This window comes from Osmia bicornis, unplaced genomic scaffold (genome assembly GCF_907164935.1).
Source record: "Osmia bicornis bicornis unplaced genomic scaffold, iOsmBic2.1, whole genome shotgun sequence".
In the NCBI taxonomy this organism is placed as follows: Eukaryota; Metazoa; Arthropoda; class Insecta; order Hymenoptera; family Megachilidae; genus Osmia; species Osmia bicornis.
In genome coordinates, this window is record NW_025791135.1 from 93172 (window position 1) to 118648 (window position 25477).

Consider the following 25477-nt stretch of genomic DNA (forward strand, 5'->3'; position numbering starts at 1 on the left):
TTTTCTACATCCCCTGTAGTCACTATCGACCTACTTCTTTCTTTGTTCTCATCTCTCCTTCTTTTACTTTTTACAGTCTCCCACTCCGAGTCAGATGAGGCCCCTTCTCCGTTTCTGATTATCTGCACCCTCTTGATAGTAGGCAACGCTCTGCCTTCTTTACTTTGAACCCTTGTCTTTTTCGTCATTGACTCCAATTCCGGAGGTGTTACATTTTTTCTTTTTTGAATATTGTTTATTTTTTCGTCTTTTTCTCCTATTTTGTCTATACGTTTACTTAGATTGTTCATATTGTCCATAATCCATTTTGTTTTTGCCTCTTCTATTCTTTCTCTTTCTGCCTGCTTGTCTTTTTCTTCCCTGTAGACTTGTGCAGTAATCATAATTAAGTCCCTTGCATTGCTTAACTCTATGCTCATTTCCCTGCTCGATTTTAACGCGGTTGGGTTTGCATTTTTAACCCTCTCTAAGTAATTTAGGACTGTGTCATTATGTGCTTTGACCATACTTAGGATCTGCTCGATCCCCATAAGGGTAGTGTCCACTCCCCCCAATTTGCTTTTTAGTCCCAACCCTCCTGTTTCTTCGTTCTCCGTCTCTCTCTCAGATTGGCCTTTGTTAATTCTTTCTTCTTCTACGAAGACATTTTCTTCTTCATCACCTGTTAAAACTACATCCGCCAATAAAGTATCCTGGCTTATTCGCGCTGGGCTTCTTGATAGCGTCCGCGTCGGCCTGAAGATTTGTATTGGGTCGTTTTGCCCTTTCTCATTCCAATTCTGTTTTTCATTTGAGCCTACTTGCTTTTTCCTCGTTTCATTTTCTGCGCTGATCCAGCACGTATCCTCAGTTTTATATTGTTCCGTGTTCATATTCGTTACCTTGTCGTTGCCAATTTTCGTTTCCTTATTTTCCAGTCCGATTTGAGTTTTTATTTGTTTGATTGTTTTTAAATTGTTCATATTTAGTCCCACGAGTGTGGTCGGAATTTTTGGTCCACCTACGCAGAGCCGCCTTGCGCAGGTAAGCCTAAATTACTCGGGGGGGGCGGCCGGTACCCCCGAGGGACCGTTCATGGCTACACAATTTTGGTCCCTGTAGCCACGGGCTTCTCGGCACGGTACCTCACACCTTAAGCTAGGACCCCTTGGAGGAAAAGTGGAGTTCGGTGCTCAGGGTCTGAACTATACTAGGTGATTTTTATTTTATTTGTAGTTGGTTCGTGCATTTTTATTATTATAGGTCAATTTATAAACTATTGTATCATGATTTTCATACTCTATTAAACTATATTTTATGTATACGATCACTGTGCATTAATTATATTACGTCTAACGTCGATTGTTCGATCGTACGTTTAGCCCTTCCCCCTTTATATATATTTATTTTCTTGTTTAAATTGAAATGTTATTCTCGTCATATCGTTTAATTTTGTATTTTTATATTCTTATAGGTGGATCTTTATTTCGTTGCCACTATAGTAACATTTCCAGTGGAGGTCCACAATTTCGTGGCCCTACTGTACTATATAGCGGTGGCGCTGCAAATCTCGCGTCGCATCTTCCGTTCCTGCGCAGTTTATGTTTCATTGTCTACGCATGCGTACCCTTTCACTGGCGTATATAGTATCCATGTTTGGGGAGCCCTTCTTTCTTTTATTTGTTTTTTATAGCTATATATACTATTATTCTACTGTTTTATGTCCTCTAGAATTTTTATTACACACCCCCTCTAATTTTAAACATTTTCTAGTATTTCCTGCCAGTCTAGCTACTTTTTCTATTTTTCTCCTAGGTTGCGGGTGCCTGTGAGCCTAACTACTTTACTGTTTTTCGTTTGCGCATTCCGCTTGCGTCTACTAGGCTCACTTGCGCCCCCAACTTCCTTCTTTTACGGTATTCCTTCGCGTGCTAGTCTGATCGTGTTACTTCTTGTCTATTAATTAATTAATTTAATAGTTTTTTCACTTACCTTATAGTTTCTGTTTATCCTTGCTTTAATCTAAGTTGCCCGGTGTTGTGTGTAGTGGTGTCTTGTGTATTGTGTATACCGGGGGTTCCTTGTTTGTGTAATTGACCAATTTATTATGTTTGTGTTTGTTACGCCTCGTGTTCGTTGTACCTCCGCCATCCGCCATTGCAGTTTAAATTTCCTCTTACTTTTAGTTTTAATTTTAATGGCGGATTCTTGTCAATACGCATCAGTGTTACCTGTCATTACGTTTGCTTTTCGTCTTTCTGTCTAGTATCAGTTTGTCGGGTTTCATTGTCTGTATATTTTGAAACTGACATCATTTAATGTGTGCATGTTCGTAACTGTCACCGTAACCGTCTCCGCCATTACCGCTGTCAGTTTTTCCTCATTCCGTTAACAAATTTATGTCTATCCACGGTCGCGATCATCGTTTCCTATCATTTATTTTCATTTTGGTATTAAGTTACACCCTTTCTAATTTAATTTTCCCTTGATATGTGGAGTGCTATCATGATTTCCTGTATTTGTTAAGTGTACCCTTTCGCATTCAGTCTGTAACCCTTCTGTGTTAAAGGGATAGCACGTTATTACCACCCTTTCGTTTTCTCCTCCGTAAAACTTAATTTAATAAATAAATTACATATACAAAAAGTAGTTAGAAGTGTATTATTTTTCCTCACTTCACTTAAAACTTCTTATTTTCGCTCCCGATCCAGGAGCAACTCCACCGCACGTCCGACTCCTGCAGCGACCCGCACCGAACTCAACCTAACCTAACCTAACCTAACCTAACCCTAACCTAACCTAACCCTAACCTAACCCTAACCCTAACCTAACCCTAACCTAACCTAACCTAACCTAACCTAACCTAACCTAACCTAACCTTTTTTTGTTTTAGTTTGACAGCAAGAAAATACCTTTGCGTACGGGAGGGACCCGTCGGGTTAGGAGGGGTCTCGGGCAGTGTAGGACTCGAAGGTACATACCAACACAGGTTTCCCTGAGTTGGATCGTTACAGTACCCTAATACCCACTAAAAACTTGCTCCGTATCAGCCACAGACACCTCCGGCAACCCCAAAGGGCCTTGATGGAGAGCATACTGTGTAGCCACGATGTTGCTTACCCATCGACCCCCTCGGACGACCTAAAGGCGTTCAGTCGCCCAAGAACGTCGCGAATAAACCCCATCGCACCTCCGCTCATGGCGCAGGCTCGTTTTGGCCGACGGTGATTTCATTTAGCCACAGAAGGTACAGAATGCATTAGGTGGGCACCCTGCAGCCGCTGTGCGTACACACCGCCGACAGTGTGAAATTTTCCTTGAAGAGTTGTTTCCCTAACCGTGTTTTTGCTACGCAGGAAATGGGTGGGATAGCTGAGTCGCTTGGTCATCAGAGGCCGCAACGCACATTTGGGCGAGCTAAGCCTCTCAATGGGCGAGTCTCAGCCTGGAAGAGGTCACGACAACGCAGGAGAACTCGCGAAATTGCGAGACAAGGAGAACCTGAGCCGCCTGGTCACCAGCGACCGCACCACACATTTGGGTGAGCTAAGCCTCTCGATGAGCGGAATTCAGGTCAGGAATTGGTTACGCGCACTAGGAAATGCACGCATGAGAGCGAGCGAAAGGGAGGCTTGGGTTGCCTGGACACCAGCGACCGCTACGCACATTTGGGCGAGCTAAGTCTCTTAATGGGCAAATACCAAGCATAGGTGGACTCGCGAAAGGGCACTGCTCGCACGCAACGATGCCCTTCAAAACGCGTACCGAACCGACCTGGATCGCCTGGACATCTGCGGCCAAAACACAATTTTGGGTCGATGGACGAGTTCCAGGTTAAGGATAAACGCGTAGGGTAATTCGTCTCCGTGGGAAGCTCGTGTGAGCTCGCGGCAGGTAACGCCGGATCGCCTGGACATCAGAGGCAGCAGCACCGGGTTAAGTGAGCTGTCCTCTTAATGGGCGAAATCCGATTTCAGGAATGGAAGCGTAAGGTACCGCGTGATCGGAGGAATGTCGATGCGCGAGGGTTCCGGGTCGCCTGGACGCCAGTGACAGCAGCACTCGTGAGAGTGAGCTGGACCACCCGACGGGCGAGTTCCAGATGAAGGAGGGGATGTGAAGCGTAACGCGTTAACGGGGGAGTACTCGTGAGAGCCCGCGAATGGGGGGTGCCCGGGTCGCTTGGACACCTTTGATCGCAACACGCATTTGGGTGAGCTAAATCTCTCGATGAGCGAATTCCGGGCGTGGAAGAGGACGCGAAAACTTTTCGGGCGAGGGGATGCTCATGCGAGAGCACGCGGTAGCACTCGGTAGGCTCGTGTCGTTGGTCGCAAGCATTCATTCATTCATTCAACTTCTATTCGTTTGATTCTATGCTACGCGTATGTAAGGGTACCGATTCAATTCTATACTACACGTAATTCAATTCTATACTACACGTATGTAAGGGTACCGTAAGCGGGATGCTACGTATAGTACGTACGCAGTCGGAGAATCTGTGGAGAAGAACGGGTAGGGTCGTGGTTCGCTAAGAGTCGGCCGGCGAGGAGAAGGATCAGGCCGGCCGGTCTCGATCCACTGTCAACGGGCACGGCGAGAGGGACCGTTCATGCCCGGGATGCTGCGAGGAGCGAGCGCAGAGGATCAAAGAAGAAGCCGCGGATTCAACAACCGGAGGAGAGCCGAGACGCGAGCACAATCCGGGATTCAAGGTCGCCGCTTGGGAATCGCGCGTGCGAAAAATTAAAATTTTAATTAGATTAATAAAATGTAATTTGAGATTTGGGAAGTATAATAAAGCTCAAAATTATCAGAATCTGGAAGTCATCAGGAGGCTAGAATTGATGATTTGTGGTTGAAAACCTCGTTGAAATTATAAATGAGAATTGATATGTATCGTAACTGACTCTGAAATTGTCATGATGATTAAATGGAAATTAGTACTAAAGGTAATTAAAAAATGGTTTTCGCGAAGTAAAGTTGGTGCGGGTTGTTTCCAAAATTCTATCAAAGGGAGAAGTAGGTATTCGGACAATAAAGCATGAATTAATTTGGTTTTCAAAGTTTGAATTTTAGAACCGGAGTGGCAGTTTTGAAGTTTTGACGTCTCGTTGAGTGGGTGGGAGTCGCGTGCGAGCGGGCGATGCACGAATTGCGTCACCCGCTCGCAGGTAGTGGCCAGAACTGGGTCAATAGATCAGCCCTCGGCCGATACCCGAAGGGTTGCGGACGAGCCGCGTTCGTGTACGACGGGTCACGTCGTTCTCTACCTGAAGGGGCTTCGCGCGCGGTTCCTTTTTTAGTCGCCTTTTACGACAAGCCAAGGCGGCTGGAGACGTATTCTGAACCCCCCGTCTCCAGGGGAAATTCAATTCTATACCACACGTATGCAAGGGTACCGTAAGCGGGACGCCACGCATAGTACGTACGCAGTCGGAGAATCTGTGGAGAAGAACGGGCAGGGTCGCGGCTCGCCAAGAGTCGGCCGGCGAGGAGAAGGATCAGGCCGGCCGGCCCCGATCCACCGTCGACGGGCACGGCGAGAGGGACCGCTCATGCCCGGGATGCTACGAGGAGCGAGCGCAGAGGATCAAAGAAGAAGCCGCGGATTCAACAACCGGAGGAGTGCCGAGACGCGAGCACAATCCGGGATTCAAGGTCGCCGCTTGGGAATCGCGCGTGCGAAAAATTAAAATTTTAATTAGATTAATAAAATGTAATTTGTGATTTGGGAAGTATAATAAAGCTCAAACTTATCAGAATCTGGAAGTTATCAGGAGGCTAGAATTGATGATTTGTGGTTGAAAACCTCGTTGAAATTATAAGTGAGAATTGATATGTATCGTAACTGACTCTGAAATTGTCATGATGATTAAATGGAAATTAGTACTAAAGGTAATTAAAAAATGGTTTTCGCGAAGTAAAGTTGGTGCGGGTTGTTTCCAAAATTCTATCAAAGGGAGAAGTAGGTAGTACAATAAAGCATGAATTAATTTGGTTTTCAAAGTTTGAATTTTAGAACCGGAGTGGCAGTTTTGAAGTTTTGACGTCTCGTTGAGTGGGTGGGAGTCGCGTGCGAGCGGGCGATGCACGGATTGCGTCACCCGCTCGCAGGTAGTGGCCAGAACTGGGTCAATAGGTCAGCCATCGGCCGATATCCGAAGGGTTGCGGACGAGCCGCGTTCGTGTACGACGGGCACGTCGTTCTCTACCTGAAGGGGCTTACGCGCGCGGTTCCTTTTTTAGTCGCCTTTTACGACAAGCCAAGGCGGCTGGAGACGTATTCTGAACCCCCCGTCTCCAGGGGAAATTCAATTCTATACTACACGTATGTAAGGGTACCGTAAGCGGGATGCTACGTATAGTACGTACGCAGTCGGAGAATCTGTGGAGAAGAACGGGTAGGGTCGTGGTTCGCTAAGAGTCGGCCGGCGAGGAGAAGGATCAGGCCGGCCGGTCTCGATCCACTGTCAACGGGCACGGCGAGAGGGACCGTTCATGCCCGGGATGCTGCGAGGAGCGAGCGCAGAGGATCAAAGAAGAAGCCGCGGATTCAACAACCGGAGGAGTGCCGAGACGCGAGCACAATCCGGGATTCAAGGTCGCCGCTTGGGAATCGCGCGTGCGAAAAATTAAAATTTTAATTAGATTAATAAAATGTAATTTGTGATTTGGGAAGTATAATAAAGCTCAAAATTATCAGAATCTGGAAGTTATCAGGAGGCTAGAATTGATGATTTGTGGTTGAAAACCTCGTTGAAATTATAAATGAGAATTGATATGTATCGTAACTGACTCTGAAATTGTCATGATGATTAAATGGAAATTAGTACTAAAGGTAATTAAAAAATGGTTTTCGCGAAGTAGAGTTGGTGCGGGTTGTTTCCAAAATTCTATCAAAGGGAGAAGTAGGTATTCGGACAATAAAGCATAAATTAATTTGGTTTTCAAAGTTTGAATTTTAGAACCGGAGTGGCAGTTTTGAAGTTTTGACGTCTCGTTGAGTGGGTGGGAGTCGCGTGCGAGCGGGCGATGCACGGATTGCGTCACCCGCTCGCAGGTAGTGGCCAGAACTGGGTCAATAGATCAGCCATCGGCCGATATCCGAAGGGTTGCGGACGAGCCGCGTTCGTGTACGACGGGTACGTCGTTCTCTACCTGAAGGGGCTACGCGCGCGGTTCCTTTTTTAGTCGCCTTTTACGACAAGCCGAGGCGGCTGGAGACGTATTCTGAACCCCCCGTCTCCAGGGGAAATTCAATTCTATACTTTTTTTTTTTTAGTTTGACAGCAAGAAAATACATTTGCGTACGCGAGGGACCCGTCGGGTTAGGAGGGGTCTCGGGCAGTGTAGGACTCGAAGGTACATACCAACACAGGTTTCCCTGAGTTGGATCGTTACAGTACCCTAATACCCACTAAAAACTTGCTCCGTATCAGCCACAGACACCTCCGGCAACCCCAAAGGGCCTTGATGGAGAGCATACTGTGTAGCCACGATGTTGCTTACCCATCGACCCCCTCGGACGACCTAAAGGCGTTCAGTCGCCCAAGAACGTCGCGAATAAACCCCATCGCACCTCCGCTCATGGCGCAGGCTCGTTTTGGCCGACGGTGATTTCATTTAGCCACAGAAGGTACAGAATGCATTAGGTGGGCACCCTGCAGCCGCTGTGCGTACACACCGCCGACAGTGTGAAATTTTCCTTGAAGAGTTGTTTCCCTAACCGTGTTTTTGCTACGCAGGAAATGGGTGGGATAGCTGAGTCGCTTGGTCATCAGAGGCCGCAACGCACATTTGGGCGAGCTAAGCCTCTCAATGGGCGAGTCTCAACCTGGAAGAGGTCACGACAACGCAGGAGAACTCGCGAAATTGCGAGACAAGGAGAACCTGAGCCGCCTGGTCACCAGCGACCGCACCACACATTTGGGTGAGCTAAGCCTCTCGATGAGCGGAATTCAGGTCAGGAATTGGTTACGCGCACTAGGAAATGCACGCATGAGAGCGAGCGAAAGGGAGGCTTGGGTTGCCTGGACACCAGCGACCGCTACGCACATTTGGGCGAGCTAAGTCTCTTAATGGGCAAATACCAAGCATAGGTGGACTCGCGAAGGGCACTGCTCGCACGCAACGATGCCCTTCAAAACGCGTACCGAACCGACCTGGATCGCCTGGACATCTGCGGCCAAAACACAATTTTGGGTCGATGGACGAGTTCCAGGTTAAGGATAAACGCGTAGGGTAATTCGTCTCCGTGGGAAGCTCGTGTGAGCTCGCGGCAGGTAACGCCGGATCGCCTGGACATCAGAGGCAGCAGCACCGGGTTAAGTGAGCTGTCCTCTTAATGGGCGAAATCCGATTTCAGGAATGGAAGCGTAAGGTACCGCGTGATCGGAGGAATGTCGATGCGCGAGGGTTCCGGGTCGCCTGGACGCCAGTGACAGCAGCACTCGTGAGAGTGAGCTGGACCACCCGGCGGGCGAGTTCCAGATGAAGGAGGGGATGTGAAGCGTAACGCGTTAACGGGGGAGTGCTCGTGAGAGCCCGCGGATGGGGGGTGCCCGGGTCGCTTGGACACCTTTGATCGCAACACGCATTTGGGTGAGCTAAATCTCTCGATGAGCGAATTCCGGGCGTGGAAGAGGACGCGAAAACTTTTCGAGCGAGGGGATGCTCATGCGAGAGCACGCGGTAGCACTCGGTAGGCTCGTGTCGTTTGTCGCAAGCGTTCATTCATTCATTCAACTTCTATTCGTTTGATTCTATGCTACGCGTATGTAAGGGTACCGATTCAATTCTATACTACACGTAATTCAATTCTATACTACACGTATGTAAGGGCACCGTAAGCGGGACGCCACGCATAGTACGTACGCAGTCGGAGAATCTGTGGAGAAGAACGGGTAGGGTCGTGGTTCGCTAAGAGTCGGCCGGCGAGGAGAAGGATCAGGCCGGCCGGTCTCGATCCACTGTCAACGGGCACGGCGAGAGGGACCGCTCATGCCCGGGATGCTACGAGGAGCGAGCGCAGAGGATCAAAGAAGAAGCCGCGGATTCAACAACCGGAGGAGTGCCGAGACGCGAGCACAATCCGGGATTCAAGGTCGCCGCTTGGGAATCGCGCGTGCGAAAAATTAAAATTTTAATTAGATTAATAAAATGTAATTTGTGATTTGGGAAGTATAATAAAGCTCAAACTTATCAGAATCTGGAAGTTATCAGGAGGCTAGAATTGATGATTTGTGGTTGAAAACCTCGTTGAAATTATAGATGAGAATTGATATGTATCGTAACTGACTCTGAAATTGTCATGATGATTAAATGGAAATTAGTACTAAAGGTAATTAAAAATGGTTTTCGCGAAGTAAAGTTGGTGCAGGTTGTTTCCAAAATTCTATCAAAGGGAGAAGTAGGTATTCGGACAATAAAGCGTGAAATTAATTTGGTTTTCAAAATTTAAATTTTAGAACCGGAGTGGCAGTTTGGAAGTTTTGACGTCTCGTTGAGTGGGTGGGAGTCGCGTGCGAGCGGGCGATGCACGGATTGCGTCACCCGCTCGCAGGTAGTGGCCAGAACTGGGTCAATAGATCAGCCATCGGCCGATATCCGAAGGGTTGCGGACGAGCCGCGTTCGTGTACGACGGGTACGTCGTTCTCTACCTGAAGGGGCTACGCGCGCGGTTCCTTTTTTAGTCGCCTTTTACGACAAGCCGAGGCGGCTGGAGACGTATTCTGAACCCCCCGTCTCCAGGGGAAATTCAATTCTATACTACACGTATGTAAGGGTACCGTAAGCGGGATGCTACGTATAGTACGTACGCAGTCGGAGAATCTGTGGAGAAGAACGGGTAGGGTCGTGGTTCGCTACGAGTCGGCCGGCGAGGAGAAGGATCAGGCCGGCCGGTCTCGATCCACTGTCAACGGGCACGGCGAGAGGGACCGTTCATGCCCGGGATGCTGCGAGGAGCGAGCGCAGAGGATCAAAGAAGAAGCCGCGGATTCAACAACCGGAGGAGTGCCGAGACGCGAGCACAATCCGGGATTCAAGGTCGCCGCTTGGGAATCGCGCGTGCGAAAAATTAAAATTTTAATTAGATTAATAAAATGTAATTTGTGATTTGGGAAGTATAATAAAGCTCAAAATTATCAGAATCTGGAAGTTATCAGGAGGCTAGAATTGATGATTTGTGGTTGAAAACCTCGTTGAAATTATAAATGAGAATTGATATGTATCGTAACTGACTCTGAAATTGTCATGATGATTAAATGGAAATTAGTACTAAAGGTAATTAAAAATGGTTTTCGCGAAGTAAAGTTGGTGCGGGTTGTTTCCAAAATTCTATCAAAGGGAGAAGTAGGTATTCGGACAATAAAGCATGAATTAATTTGGTTTTCAAAGTTTGAATTTTAGAACCGGAGTGGCAGTTTTGAAGTTTTGACGTCTCGTTGAGTGGGTGGGAGTCGCGTGCGAGCGGGCGATGCACGGATTGCGTCACCCGCTCGCAGGTAGTGGCCAGAACTGGGTCAATAGATCAGCCATCGGCCGATACCCGAAGGGTTGCGGACGAGCCGCGTTCGTGTACGACGGGCACGTCGTTCTCTACCTGAAGGGGCTTCGCGCGCGGTTCCTTTTTTAGTCGCCTTTTACGACAAGCCAAGGCGGCTGGAGACGTATTCTGAACCCCCCGTCTCCAGGGGAAAATTCAATTCTATACTACACGTATGTAAGGGTACCGTAAGCGGGATGCTACGTATAGTACGTACGCAGTCGGAGAATCTGTGGAGAAGAACGGGTAGGGTCGTGGTTCGCTACGAGTCGGCCGGCGAGGAGAAGGATCAGGCCGGCCGGTCTCGATCCACTGTCAACGGGCACGGCGAGAGGGACCGTTCATGCCCGGGATGCTGCGAGGAGCGAGCGCAGAGGATCAAAGAAGAAGCCGCGGATTCAACAACCGGAGGAGTGCCGAGACGCGAGCACAATCCGGGATTCAAGGTCGCCGCTTGGGAATCGCGCGTGCGAAAAATTAAAATTTTAATTAGATTAATAAAATGTAATTTGAGATTTGGGAAGTATAATAAAGCTCAAAATTATCAGAATCTGGAAGTTATCAGGAGGCTAGAATTGATGATTTGTGGTTGAAAACCTCGTTGAAATTATAAATGAGAATTGATATGTATCGTAACTGACTCTGAAATTGTCATGATGATTAAATGGAAATTAGTACTAAAGGTAATTAAAAAATGGTTTTCGCGAAGTAGAGTTGGTGCGGGTTGTTTCCAAAATTCTATCAAAGGGAGAAGTAGGTATTCGGACAATAAAGCATAAATTAATTTGGTTTTCAAAGTTTGAATTTTAGAACCGGAGTGGCAGTTTTGAAGTTTTGACGTCTCGTTGAGTGGGTGGGAGTCGCGTGCGAGCGGGCGATGCACGGATTGCGTCACCCGCTCGCAGGTAGTGGCCAGAACTGGGTCAATAGATCAGCCATTGGCCGATATCCGAAGGGTTGCGGACGAGCCGCGTTCGTGTACGACGGGTACGTCGTTCTCTACCTGAAGGGGCTTACGCGCGCGGTTCCTTTTTTAGTCGCCTTTTACGACAAGCCGAGGCGGCTGGAGACGTATTCTGAACCCCCCGTCTCCAGGGGAAATTCAATTCTATACTTTTTTTTTTTTAGTTTGACAGCAAGAAAATACATTTGCGTACGCGAGGGACCCGTCGGGTTAGGAGGGGTCTCGGGCAGTGTAGGACTCGAAGGTACATACCAAAACAGGTTTCCCTGAGTTGGATCGTTACAGTACCCTAATACCCACTAAAAACTTGCTCCGTATCAGCCACAGACACCTCCGGCAACCCCAAAGGGCCTTGATGGAGAGCATACTGTGTAGCCACGATGTTGCTTACCCATCGACCCCCTCGGACGACCTAAAGGCGTTCAGTCGCCCAAGAACGTCGCGAATAAACCCCATCGCACCTCCGCTCATGGCGCAGGCTCGTTTTGGCCGACGGTGATTTCATTTAGCCACAGAAGGTACAGAATGCATTAGGTGGGCACCCTGCAGCCGCTGTGCGTACACACCGCCGACAGTGTGAAATTTTCCTTGAAGAGTTGTTTCCCTAACCGTGTTTTTGCTACGCAGGAAATGGGTGGGATAGCTGAGTCGCTTGGTCATCAGAGGCCGCAACGCACATTTGGGCGAGCTAAGCCTCTCAATGGGCGAGTCTCAGCCTGGAAGAGGTCACGACAACGCAGGAGAACTCGCGAAATTGCGAGACAAGGAGAACCTGAGCCGCCTGGTCACCAGCGACCGCACCACACATTTGGGTGAGCTAAGCCTCTCGATGAGCGGAATTCAGGTCGGGAATTGGTTACGCGCACTAGGAAATGCACGCATGAGAGCGAGCGAAAGGGAGGCTTGGGTTGCCTGGACACCAGCGACCGCTACGCACATTTGGGCGAGCTAAGTCTCTTAATGGGCAAATACCAAGCATAGGTGGACTCGCGAAAGGGCACTGCTCGCACGCAACGATGCCCTTCAAAACGCGTACCGAACCGACCTGGATCGCCTGGACATCTGCGGCCAAAACACAATTTTGGGTCGATGGACGAGTTCCAGGTTAAGGATAAACGCGTAGGGTAATTCGTCTCCGTGGGAAGCTCGTGTGAGCTCGCGGCAGGTAACGCCGGATCGCCTGGACATCAGAGGCAGCAGCACCGGGTTAAGTGAGCTGTCCTCTTAATGGGCGAAATCCGATTTCAGGAATGGAAGCGTAAGGTACCGCGTGATCGGAGGAATGTCGATGCGCGAGGGTTCCGGGTCGCCTGGACGCCAGTGACAGCAGCACTCGTGAGAGTGAGCTGGACCACCCGACGGGCGAGTTCCAGATGAAGGAGGGGATGTGAAGCGTAACGCGTTAACGGGGGAGTGCTCGTGAGAGCCCGCGAATGGGGGGTGCCCGGGTCGCTTGGACACCTTTGATCGCAACACGCATTTGGGTGAGCTAAATCTCTCGATGAGCGAATTCCGGGCGTGGAAGAGGACGCGAAAACTTTTCGAGCGAGGGGATGCTCATGCGAGAGCACGCGGTAGCACTCGGTAGGCTCGTGTCGTTTGTCGCAAGCGTTCATTCATTCATTCAACTTCTATTCGTTTGATTCTATGCTACGCGTATGTAAGGGTACCGATTCAATTCTATACTACACGTAATTCAATTCTATACTACACGTATGTAAGGGTACCGTAAGCGGGATGCTACGTATAGTACGTACGCAGTCGGAGAATCTGTGGAGAAGAACGGGTAGGGTCGTGGTTCGCTACGAGTCGGCCGGCGAGGAGAAGGATCAGGCCGGCCGGTCTCGATCCACTGTCAACGGGCACGGCGAGAGGGACCGTTCATGCCCGGGATGCTGCGAGGAGCGAGCGCAGAGGATCAAAGAAGAAGCCGCGGATTCAACAACCGGAGGAGTGCCGAGACGCGAGCACAATCCGGGATTCAAGGTCGCCGCTTGGGAATCGCGCGTGCGAAAAATTAAAATTTTAATTAGATTAATAAAATGTAATTTGAGATTTGGGAAGTATAATAAAGCTCAAAATTATCAGAATCTGGAAGTCATCAGGAGGCTAGAATTGATGATTTGTGGTTGAAAACCTCGCTGAAATTATAAGTGAGAATTGATATGTATCGTAACTGACTCTGAAATTGTCATGATGATTAAATGGAAATTAGTACCAGAGGTAATTAAAAAATGGTTTTCGCGAAGTAAAGCTGGTGCGGGTTGTTTCCAAAACTTCTATCAAAGGGAGAAGTAGGTAGTAAAGCATGAATTAATTTGGTTTTCAAAGTTTGAATTTTAGAACCGGAGTGGCAGTTTTGAAGTTTTGACGTCTCGTTGAGTGGGTGGGAGTCGCGTGCGAGCGGGCGATGCACGGATTGCGTCACCCGCTCGCAGGTAGTGGCCAGAACTGGGTCAATAGATCAGCCATCGGCCGATATCCGAAGGGTTGCGGACGAGCCGCGTTCGTGTACGACGGGTACGTCGTTCTCTACCTGAAGGGGCTTCGCGCGCGGTTCCTTTTTTAGTCGCCTTTTACGACAAGCCAAGGCGGCTGGAGACGTATTCTGAACCCCCCGTCTCCAGGGGAAATTCAATTCTATACTACACGTATGTAAGGGTACCGTAAGCGGGATGCTACGTATAGTACGTACGCAGTCGGAGAATCTGTGGAGAAGAACGGGTAGGGTCGTGGTTCGCTACGAGTCGGCCGGCGAGGAGAAGGATCAGGCCGGCCGATCTCGATCCACTGTCAACGGGCACGGCGAGAGGGACCGTTCATGCCCGGGATGCTGCGAGGAGCGAGCGCAGAGGATCAAAGAAGAAGCCGCGGATTCAACAACCGGAGGAGTGCCGAGACGCGAGCACAATCCGGGATTCAAGGTCGCCGCTTGGGAATCGCGCGTGCGAAAAATTAAAATTTTAATTAGATTAATAAAATGTAATTTGAGATTTGGGAAGTATAATAAGCTCAAAATTACCAGAATCTGGAAGTTATCAGGAGGCTAGAATTGATGATTTGTGGTTGAAACTATAAATGAGAATTGATATGTATCGTAACTGACTCTGAAATTGTCATGATGATTAAATGGAAATTAGTACTAAAGGTAATTAAAAATGGTTTTCGCGAAGTAAAGTTGGTGCGGGTTGTTTCCAAAATTCTATCAAAGGGAGAAGTAGGTATTCGGACAATAAAGCATGAATTAATTTGGTTTTCAAAGTTTGAATTTTAGAACCGGAGTGGCAGTTTTGAAGTTTTGACGTCTCGTTGAGTGGGTGGGAGTCGCGTGCGAGCGGGCGATGCACGGATTGCGTCACCCGCTCGCAGGTAGTGGCCAGAACTGGGTCAATAGATCAGCCATCGGCCGATACCGAAGGGTTGCGGACGAGCCGCGTTCGTGTACGACGGGCACGTCGTTCTCTACCTGAAGGGGCTTCGCGCGCGGTTCCTTTTTTAGTCGCCTTTTACGACAAGCCAAGGCGGCTGGAGACGTATTCTGAAGCCCCCGTCTCCAGGGGAAATTCAATTCTGTACTTTTGGGGGAATCGTAGCCTAGGTGTAGTGAGGTGTAATTTTGCGGGGGTGCGATGCAGGTGAAATGATGCCTCTTTTGAAGTAAAAATTGTACGCAGGCTGAATGCGGAATCGTAGTAAATTATATTTATAATCGAGGGGGTTTCAAGATCATGGGCCTAGCTTATGCACAGGGGTTGAAAGCTTTGGAGTAAGAGCAGATGTGGGCAGTAAGGTGAGTGCGAATCCTGGGCAAAATGTAAATGTAGGGATAGTAAAGAAATAAAAACATAAAATAAATGTGGGAATAGAAAGTAGGGAACGGTAAAGAACAACGAGAAATAGCTGGAAGCGAAAGGTTTTGGAGTACGGCATACGGTAAATGTTGAATGGTGAATTTAGAGTTAAGCTGTACCAGGTGTCAAATAGGGTAGGTGCGGAAGTAGGTGGCGAGCAGTAAATGGGCGATGTGAAGGAAGGCGCAGAAGGAGGCGTCGTAGGGTAAGATCGGTACGCGTTCACCGAGAATAATAGAGGAATAGTAAAGTGGGTACAGCGGGGCAGTAAAACAGAGTAGGGCAATGGCATAAACATGGAGACCTAACCGGGCGGCCAGGTGGAGACAAAGGAGGAGAAAACAATGAGGAGATAAAGAGGCCGAGGTTTACCGTTTTCATGAAACGTCGTCAGCAAAAGATATATATGTAAGGGCGCGCTTGGGCGCACAGTCATGCAGGGGGGAACCCGTGCTTGGTTGCCAGAGTGTAGCGAGTGTGTAGGGGTGCCGTAAAGTGGGCTGTATCAATATCATGCAACAGGAGGGACAAGAGATAGGGAAGATGTGGTCAAAGTTCGCAAGGAATTGGTCAGCGAGGAGAAGGATCAGGCCGGCCGGTCTCGATCCACTGTCAACGGGCACGGCGAGAGGGACCGTTCATGCCCGGGATGCTGCGAGGAGCGAGCGCAGAGGATCAAAGAAGAAGCCGCGGATTCAACAACCGGAGGAGTGCCGAGACGCGAGCACAATCCGGGATTCAAGGTCGCCGCTTGGGAATCGCGCGTGCGAAAAATTAAAATTTTAATTAGATTAATAAAATGTAATTTGAGATTTGGGAGTATAATAAAGCTCAAAATTATCAGAATCTGGAAGTTATCAGGAGGCTAGAATTAATGATTTGTGGTTGAAAACCTCGTTGAAATTATAAATGAGAATTGATATGTATCGTAACTGACTCTGAAATTGTCATGACGATTAAATGGAAATTAGTACTAAAGGTAATTAAAAATTGGTTTTCGCGAAGTAAAGTTGGTATGGGTTGTTTCCAAAATTCTATCAAAGGGAGAAGTAGGTATTCGGACAATAAAGCATGAATTAATTTGGTTTTCAAAGTTTGAATTTTAGAACCGGAGTGGCAGTTTTGAAGTTTTGACGTCTCGTTGAGTGGGTGGGAGTCGCGTGCGAGCGGGCGATGCACGGATTGCGTCACCCGCTCGCAGGTAGTGGCCAGAACTGGGTCAATAGATCAGCCATCGGCCGATATCCGAAGGGTTGCGGACGAGCCGCGTTCGTGTACGACGGGCACGTCGTTCTCTACCTGAAGGGGCTTCGCGCGCGGTTCCTTTTTTAGTCGCCTTTTACGACAAGCCAAGGCGGCTGGAGACGTATTCTGAACCCCCCGTCTCCAGGGGAAATTCAATTCTATACTACACGTATGTAAGGGTACCGTAAGCGGGATGCTACGTATAGTACGTACGCAGTCGGAGAATCTGTGGAGAAGAACGGGTAGGGTCGTGGTTCGCTAAGAGTCGGCCGGCGAGGAGAAGGATCAGGCCGGCCGGTCTCGATCCACTGTCAACGGGCACGGCGAGAGGGACCGTTCATGCCCGGGATGCTGCGAGGAGCGAGCGCAGAGGATCAAAGAAGAAGCCGCGGATTCAACAACCGGAGGAGTGCCGAGACGCGAGCACAATCCGGGATTCAAGGTCGCCGCTTGGGAATCGCGCGTGCGAAAAATTAAAATTTTAATTAGATTAATAAAATGTAATTTGAGATTTGGGAAGTATAATAAAGCTCAAAATTATCAGAATCTGGAAGTTATCAGGAGGCTAGAATTGATGATTTGTGGTTGAAAACCTCGTTGAAATTATAAATGAGAATTGATATGTATCGTAACTGACTCTGAAATTGTCATGATGATTAAATGGAAATTAGTACTAAAGGTAATTAAAAAATGGTTTTCGCGAAGTAAAGTTGGTGCGGGTTGTTTCCAAAATTCTATCAAAGGGAGAAGTAGGTAGTAAAGCATGAATTAATTTGGTTTTCAGAGTTTGAATTTTAGAACCGGAGTGGCAGTTTTGAAGTTTTGACGTCTCGTTGAGTGGGTGGGAGTCGCGTGCGAGCGGGCGATGCACGGATTGCGTCACCCGCTCGCAGGTAGTGGCCAGAACTGGGTCAATAGATCAGCCATCGGCCGATATCCGAAGGGTTGCGGACGAGCCGCGTTCGTGTACGACGGGCACGTCGTTCTCTACCTGAAGGGGCTTCGCGCGCGGTTCCTTTTTTAGTCGCCTTTTACGACAAGCCAAGGCGGCTGGAGACGTATTCTGAACCCCCCGTCTCCAGGGGAAATTCAATTCTATACTACACGTATGTAAGGGTACCGTAAGCGGGATGCTACGTATAGTACGTACGCAGTCGGAGAATCTGTGGAGAAGAACGGGTAGGGTCGTGGTTCGCTAAGAGTCGGCCGGCGAGGAGAAGGATCAGGCCGGCCGGTCTCGATCCACTGTCAACGGGCACGGCGAGAGGGACCGTTCATGCCCGGGATGCTGCGAGGAGCGAGCGCAGAGGATCAAAGAAGAAGCCGCGGATTCAACAACCGGAGGAGAGCCGAGACGCGAGCACAATCCGGGATTCAAGGTCGCCGCTTGGGAATCGCGCGTGCGAAAAATTAAAATTTTAATTAGATTAATAAAATGTAATTTGAGATTTGGGGAAGTATAATAGAGCTCAAAATTATCAGAATCTGGAAGTTATCAGGAGGCTAGAATTGATGATTTGTGGTTGAGAACCTCGTTGAAATTATAAATGAGAATTGATGTGTATCGTAACTGGCTCTGAAATTGTCATGACGATTAAATGGAAATTAGTACTAAAGGTGATTAAAAATTGGTTTTCGCGAAGTAAAGTTGGTATGGGTTGTTTCTAAAATTATATCAAAGGGAGAAGTAGGTATTCGGACAATAAAGCATGAATTAATTTGGTTTTCAAAGTTTGAATTTTAGGAACCGGAGTGGCAGTTTTGAAGTTTGTACGTCTCGTTGAGTGGGTGGGAGTCGCGTGCGAACGGGCGATGCACGGATTGCGTCACCCGCTCGCAGGTAGTGGCCAGAACTGGGTCAATAGATCAGCCATCGGCCGATATCCGAAGGGTTGCGGACGAGCCGCGTTCGTGTACGACGGGCACGTCGTTCTCTACCTGAAGGGGCTTCGCGCGCGGTTCCTTTTTAAGTCGCCTTTTACGACAAGCCAAGGCGGCTGGAGACGTATTCTGAACCCCCCGTCTCCAGGGGAAATTCAATTCTATACTACACGTATGTAAGGGTACCGTAAGCGGGATGCTACGTATAGTACGTACGCAGTCGGAGAATCTGTGGAGAAGAACGGGTAGGGTCGTGGTTCGCTAAGAGTCGGCCGGCGAGGAGAAGGATCAGGCCGGCCGGTCTCGATCCACTGTCAACGGGCACGGCGAGAGGGACCGTTCATGCCCGGGATGCTGCGAGGAGCGAGCGCAGAGGATCAAAGAAGAAGCCGAGGATTCAACAACCGGAGGAGTGCCGAGACGCGAGCACAATCCGGGATTCAAGGTCGCCGCTTGGGAATCGCGCGTGCGAAAAATTAAAATTTTAATTAGATTAAAAATGTAATTTGAGATTTGGGAAGTATAATAAAGCTCAAATTATCAGAATCTGGAAGTTATCAGGAGGCTAGAATTGATGATTTGTGGTTGAAAACCTCGCTGGAATTATAAGTGAGAATTGATATGTATCGTAACTGACTCTGAAATTGTCATGATGATTAAATGGAAATTAGTACCAGAGGTAATTAAAAAATGGTTTTCGCGAAGTAAAGCCGGTGCGGGTTGTTTCCAAAACTCTATCAAAGGGAGAAGTAGGTAGTAAAGCATGAATTAATTTGGTTTTCAAAGTTTGAATTTTAGAACCGGAGTGGCAGTTTTGAAGTTTTGACGTCTCGTTGAGTGGGTGGGAGTCGCGTGCGAGCGGGCGATGCACGGATTGCGTCACCCGCTCGCAGGTAGTGGCCAGAACTGGGTCAATAGATCAGCCATTGGCCGATATCCAAAGGGTTGCGGACGAGCCGCGTTCGCGTACGACGGGCACGTCGTTCTCTACCTGAAGGGGCTTCGCGCGCGGTTCCTTTTTTAGTCGCCTTTTACGACAAGCCAAGGCGGCTGGAGACGTATTCTGAACCCCCCGTCTCCAGGGGAAATTCAATTCTATACTACACGTATGTAAGGGTACCGTAAGCGGGATGCTACGTATAGTACGTACGCAGTCGGAGAATCTGTGGAGAAGAACGGGTAGGGTCGTGGTTCGCTAAGAGTCGGCCGGCGAGGAGAAGGATCAGGCCGGCCGGTCTCGTTCCACTGTCAACGGGCACGGCGAGAGGGACCGTTCATGCCCGGGATGCTGCGAGGAGCGAGCGCAGAGGATCAAAGAAGAAGCCGCGGATTCAACAACCGGAGGAGTGCCGAGACGCGAGCACAATCCGGGGTTCAAGGTCGCCGCTTGGGAATCGCGTGTGCGAAAAATTAAAATTTTAATTAGATTAATAAAATGTAATTTGAGATTTGGGAAGTATAATAAAGCTCAAAATTATCAGAATCTGGGTGTTATCAGGAGGCTAGAATTGATGATTTGTGGTTGAAAGCCTCGTTGAAATTGTAAATGAGAATTAATATGTATCGTAACTGACTCTGAAATTGTCATGATGATTAAATGGAAATTAGTACTAAAGGTAATTAAGAAATGGTTTTCGCGAAGTAAAGTTGGTGCGGGTTGTTTCCAAAATTCTATCAAAGGGAGAAGTAGGTAGTAAAGCATGAATTAATTTGGTTTTCAGAGTTTGAATTTTAGAACCGGAGTGGCAGTTTTGAAGTTTTGACGTCTCGTTGAGTGGGTGGGAGTCGCGTGCGAGCGGGCGATGCACGGATTGCGTCACCCGCTCGCAGGTAGTGGCCAGAACTGGGTCAGTAGATCAGCCATCGGCCGATACCCGAAGGGTTGCGGACGAGCCGCGTTCGTGTACGACGGGCACGTCGTTCTCTACCTGAAGGGGCTTCGCGCGCGGTTCCTTTTTTAGTCGCCTTTTACGACAAGCCAAGGCGGCTGGAGACGTATTCTGAACCCCCCGTCTCCAGGGGAAAATCAATTCTATACGACACGTATGTAAGGGTACCGTAAGCGGGATGCTACGTATAGTACATACGCAGTCGGAGAATCTGTGGAGAAGAACGGGTAGGGTCGTGGTTCGCTAAGAGTCGGCCGGCGAGGAGAAGGATCAGGCCGGCCGGTCTCGTTCCACTGTCAACGGGCACGGCGAGAGGGACCGTTCATGCCCGGGATGCTGCGAGGAGCGAGCGCAGAGGATCAAAGAAGAAGCCGCGGATTCAACAACCGGAGGAGTGCCGAGACGCGAGCACAATCCGGGATTCAAGGTCGCCGCTTGGGAATCGCGCGTGCGAAAAAATTAAAATTTTAATTAGATTAATAAAATGTAATTTGAGATTTGGGAAGTATAATAAAGCTCAAAATTATCAGAATCTGGGTGTTATCAGGAGGCTAGAATTGATGATTTGTGGTTGAAAGCCTTGTTGAAATTGTAAATGAGAATTAATATGTATCGTAACTGACTCTGAAATTGTCATGATGATTAAATGGAAATTAGGTACTAAAGGTAATTAAGAAATGGTTTTCGCGAAGTAAAGTTGGTGCGGGTTGTTTCCAAAATTCTATCAAAGGGAGAAGTAGGTAGTAAAGCATGAATTAATTTGGTTTTCAGAGTTTGAATTTTAGAACCGGAGTGGCAGTTTTGAGGTTTTGACGTCTCGTTGAGTGGGTGGGAGTCGCGTGCGAGCGGGCGATGCACGGATTGCGTCACCCGCTCGCAGGTAGTGGCCAGAACTGGGTCAGTGGATCAGCCATCGGCCGATACCCGAAGGGTTGCGGACGAGCCGCGTTCGTGTACGACGGGCACGTCGTTCTCTACCTGAAGGGGCTTCGCGCGCGGTTCCTTTTTTAGTCGCCTTTTACGACAAGCCAAGGCGGCTGGAGACGTATTCTGAACCCCCCGTCTCCAGGGGAAAACCCTAACCTAACCTAACCTAACCAAACCAAACCTAACCTTTTTTTTTTTTTTTTTTTTTTGTTTAACGAGGAAGGGAAAATGCATTACGCACGCCAACAGGCAGTGTGGGACTCCCAGTTATAACTGGCATACCCACTAAAAACCCTTCCTCGATTTCGACCGCATGTTGTCCGATACACCAACCACCCCCGGCACCGCTATATGAGCATTACTTCAGGGGGGGGCTTTCTACGGACCGGCCACGTGCATTGAGACGAGTTTAATCGTCCTGTAGCTTTGGTCATCATCCCAAACTAAGGTTACCCCATATTAGCTCGCTTTAAACTTCCAGTATAACCACTTTTACTATTAGATCCTCTTGTCCATTATCCTATTTATATACCAAGATTTTAGGTTTTTAACACATTATTCTGATAATCTTGTTTCCCTTTTAGGATTTTTATAATGAATTGCAGTACTATTGGTCTGGAGTTATCGTCTTTAATAAAGGTAATAAAATTATTTATTTCTAAATCCTCTTTGAGCTGGATATTCATATGTAATCTTTCCAGACACCAACGGTCGCAGTCAAACAAAGTATGTGCCGGGTCATCAGATGTCTCCTCACAGAACCAACAGCTGTCACTTCGTTGTTTCTTTGCCTTGTTCTTTAAGAATGTCCCGAAACATCCATGTCCTGTCAAAGTCTGCGTCAAATGGAAGTCGAGGTATTCAGGGCCCCACGTAATCCAATCCTTAATAATTGGGATCAATCTGTACGTCCACCTACCATTACTGGACAAATCCCAGGTACGCTGCCAGTTTTGTAACGTAATATTTCGTTCCTCTTCTTTCTCTTTTTCACTGAGTTCCCTGCGTAATATGATTCTCTTGTTGAATATTCTCTCTCTTTCTTTAACCAGGAGTTCCAATGGCACCTGCCCCGTCAAGACACAGAGGGCATCGAAGGATACCGTGCGGTAAGCCCTTGCCACTCTAAGAAGTACAGTACGTTGGGCTCTGTTTATAATATTAACATTACCCTTTCTTTTTAAGCCAGTTCCCCAGATTGGGGCCGCATACATTATTACGGACTCAATAACCTTGTAGTAAAGTTTTCTGGGTAAGTTACCGGCTCCATGTGTGTTTGGTAGTAATGGTGATAGTGCACCAGCATACTTTAAAGCCTTATTACACACGATATTTATGTGTGTCTTATAACCTAAATTCTTACCCAGAGTAACCCCAAGGTATGTGGCCTCTGAGGCCACCTTAATATCCACATCACCACATTTAAATATGATATCTTTTGGTGTTCTCTTTTCAGTGAGCAAAATTGCCTCTGTTTTATGGTGTGCAAGCTCGAGTCCTTCGCCGGTATACCAAACCGACATCTTCTTCAGAGTGGACTCAGCCAATCGGATCAACTTGGTCAAACTATCACTAATTATGATTATGCCGATGTCGTCTGCATATCCAATCAGGAATACATTTTTTCTCATTTGCATTTTCAGCAGCTCATCATACAGGATGTTCCACAACAGAGGCCCAATCACGGAGCCCTGGGGAACCCCCCCGAAAACCTGAAAGCGTGAGTACTCATCATCTCCCTCATACAGAATCCACCTGTCGTTAAAATAATTTTCTATCATTTCTACCAATACTCGGGGAAATTTACGTTCTTTCAGGCATCTAATAATGCTGGACCATCTGACCGTATTGAACGCGTTTTTAACGTCCAGCATTATTAGCATGCAATGGTGGCAATCTCTTCTCGCTCTAGTACTGTGCTTTGTGATTTCAGACATGGCGTCCAAGGTGGAAAGGCCCTTTCGGAATCCAAATTGGTTTTGGGCGAAGTCACAATGGGTGAGCGTATTCAATATTTTTTCTTTTACGATATACTCTAGCATTTTGGCCACACACGAAATAATCGACAGGGGCCGGTATGACTTTTCTTGTTCGATGGACGACGGTTTTTTGGACGTCGGTTTACCTTTTGCGAGAAGGACTAATCTCCCCGTCTTCCAAGGTTTCGGCCAGTACCCCTGCGAGTAGCATACATCAAAGATGTATGCCATCCACTCAGAGGATTCGATACCTATAGTTTTGGCCACTCTTGAGGTTATCCCGTCGGGTCCTGGTGCCTTCTTAGGAGCTAAGCGAGCAGCTGCTTTGATGACCTCTTCCATTGTGATATGGGCCGTGTCCGGTGTTGTATCTTCATTTATGGTGTTTCTGCTTCCTACGACTGTGGGAGGTCTCGTGTTATCAGGATGTAAGATAAACATTTTATTAACCACCTCTTTGACTTTTTCAGCGCTAAGAATTTCTGGGGCCGCTCTACCCTTAACTGATTTCATCACCGCCTTGTAAGGTCGTCCCCAAATGTCTTTATCTACTTCTCGAAGGAAACTAAACCAACTCTCTCGTTTTGCTATTCTAATTACTTTATTAAGCTCTTTCTTCTGTTTCTTATATTCTTTCAGCTTACTGTCAATTTCCTGTTCATTACAATGTTTTTTCCTCGCTCTAATGTATCGCCGCCTGGCAACCGAAGCCTCCTTACGCTGTTTGGCAACCTCTTCATTCCACCAGGGTGCAGGAGGGCCCTTTCTGCGGCTAATGGTCTTCAGCACCGTACTTTTCTTGATGATTTTATTCAAATCTGTAATAAAATCATCAACGTCCGCGATGGAGTTGCGTCTGGTAAGTATCCCCTGCCTTTCATTACTATATTTTTTTAGATATAGGGTGAGGAATCTCTTCTCGTCTAATTTGCCTCTTTTTAGGTCAAGAATCGCAGCGCCTGTTGTCACCTTCGCCTTGCCAGGGGCGCTTATAACATGTAACAAGTATCTGTGATCGGAAGCCGAAAAAATGTCCAAAACCTCAGAGTCAGCTATGAGCTTTACCACCTGTTTACTACAAAGCATTATATCGATCTTCGATCCCCCACCACGGTCGCAGGTATTTCCTCCCTTGGTTAGAATTGGTTGTAAGTCGGTAGAGGTAGCCATTTCGAACAGACTTCTACCTCGAGCACACCACTTATCAGATCCCCATAAAGGGGATTTCGAGTTGAAATCACCTGCAATTATAATACCGTGTCCTTTATTTTTACAGGCTTCCACCGCCGTTGTCAGTGTCACCAGGAAGTATTCGAATTCCTGGAGAGGCACATTTGGGGAGGCATATACGCTGAAAATAAACAATCCGCTATATTCGACTGCTACAAAACCGCTGTCTTTAAACGAGATCTTCGTCCCAGGGTTGGAAGCACCACCCTTTCTAGTCACGAAAATCGCCGTACGTCCAGTCTGGTCAGTATACCAATCTTCCAGGATTCTAAAGGGCTCCGAGATCACCACCAGGTCGGCTTCGCAATCCCCCACTGTAATCATCATAAGGTCGTGAGCTGTTCTACAATGATTTAGATTGATCTGTAAGATCTTCATGAATTTAATTTCTTTACCCTAACGGCTTCTTTATATATAGGGCATTTCACTGAGGCAGCCACGTGGTTAACGTTATCCACACTAGCCCCTTTTTCTAGGCAAAGCCTACAGCGAGGCTCTTCCTTACATTCACGAAGGCTGTGCCCTACGGCTCCGCATCGCCTACAAAGGACGAAATCAGGTGCAGGGAAGCGCTTACACGCCGCCGCAACATGCCCGAGCGCATGACATTTAAAACATCGCAATATCCGAGGTATTTCTCTCACATTTGCGATAGTCCATCCCACTTTAATTTTCCCTTTATCAATTAAGGTATTAAGGGCAGCCGCAGGACCCTCGACCACGGCTACTTTATTACGACGAGGATCTGTTCTAAGAATTTTTAGTCGGATTTCATTCTCTGGGCATTTTACTTCGGCACAGACAGCGGACAGGATCTCCTCTCCCTCTACGTCAGGGTCTATCCCTCTGATCTCCAAGTCGGTCCTTTCCTGGAGCTTGGAAATGGTCACCTCCGTTCCAAGCTTGCCCTCAATAGTCATTTTAAAAGCCTCTACGTCCGCATTTGGGGAGAATTCAAGTAAAAGGTTGCCCGCCCTTGTCT

The 25477-nt window shown here is 47.9% G+C and overlaps 1 protein-coding gene across 5 annotated transcripts; it reads left to right on the forward strand.

The window, feature by feature from the left end:
• The first annotated feature begins 1582 nt into the window (after positions 1-1582).
• On the forward strand, positions 1583-24300 carry LOC123988812. 5 transcript variants are annotated; one of them, XM_046289555.1, is made up of 11 exons: positions 1583-2068; positions 21871-21925; positions 21988-22012; positions 22091-22225; positions 22339-22395; positions 22472-22538; positions 22743-22846; positions 22930-23006; positions 23220-23284; positions 23905-24124; positions 24208-24300. In XM_046289555.1, the coding sequence occupies exons 2-11, from the start codon at positions 21881-21883 to the stop codon at positions 24265-24267; spliced, it is 855 nt and encodes a 284-aa protein (XP_046145511.1). In that variant the 5' UTR covers positions 1583-2068; positions 21871-21880; the 3' UTR covers positions 24268-24300. The 5 variants fall into 5 exon arrangements, with proteins under 5 accessions (XP_046145511.1, XP_046145513.1, XP_046145510.1 ...); XM_046289554.1 differs by having other exon boundaries at positions 1593-2068; positions 23905-24285; XM_046289553.1 differs by lacking the exon at positions 1583-2068 and adding an exon at positions 21488-21734 and having other exon boundaries at positions 23905-24285.
• Positions 24301-25477: the final 1177 nt, after the last annotated feature.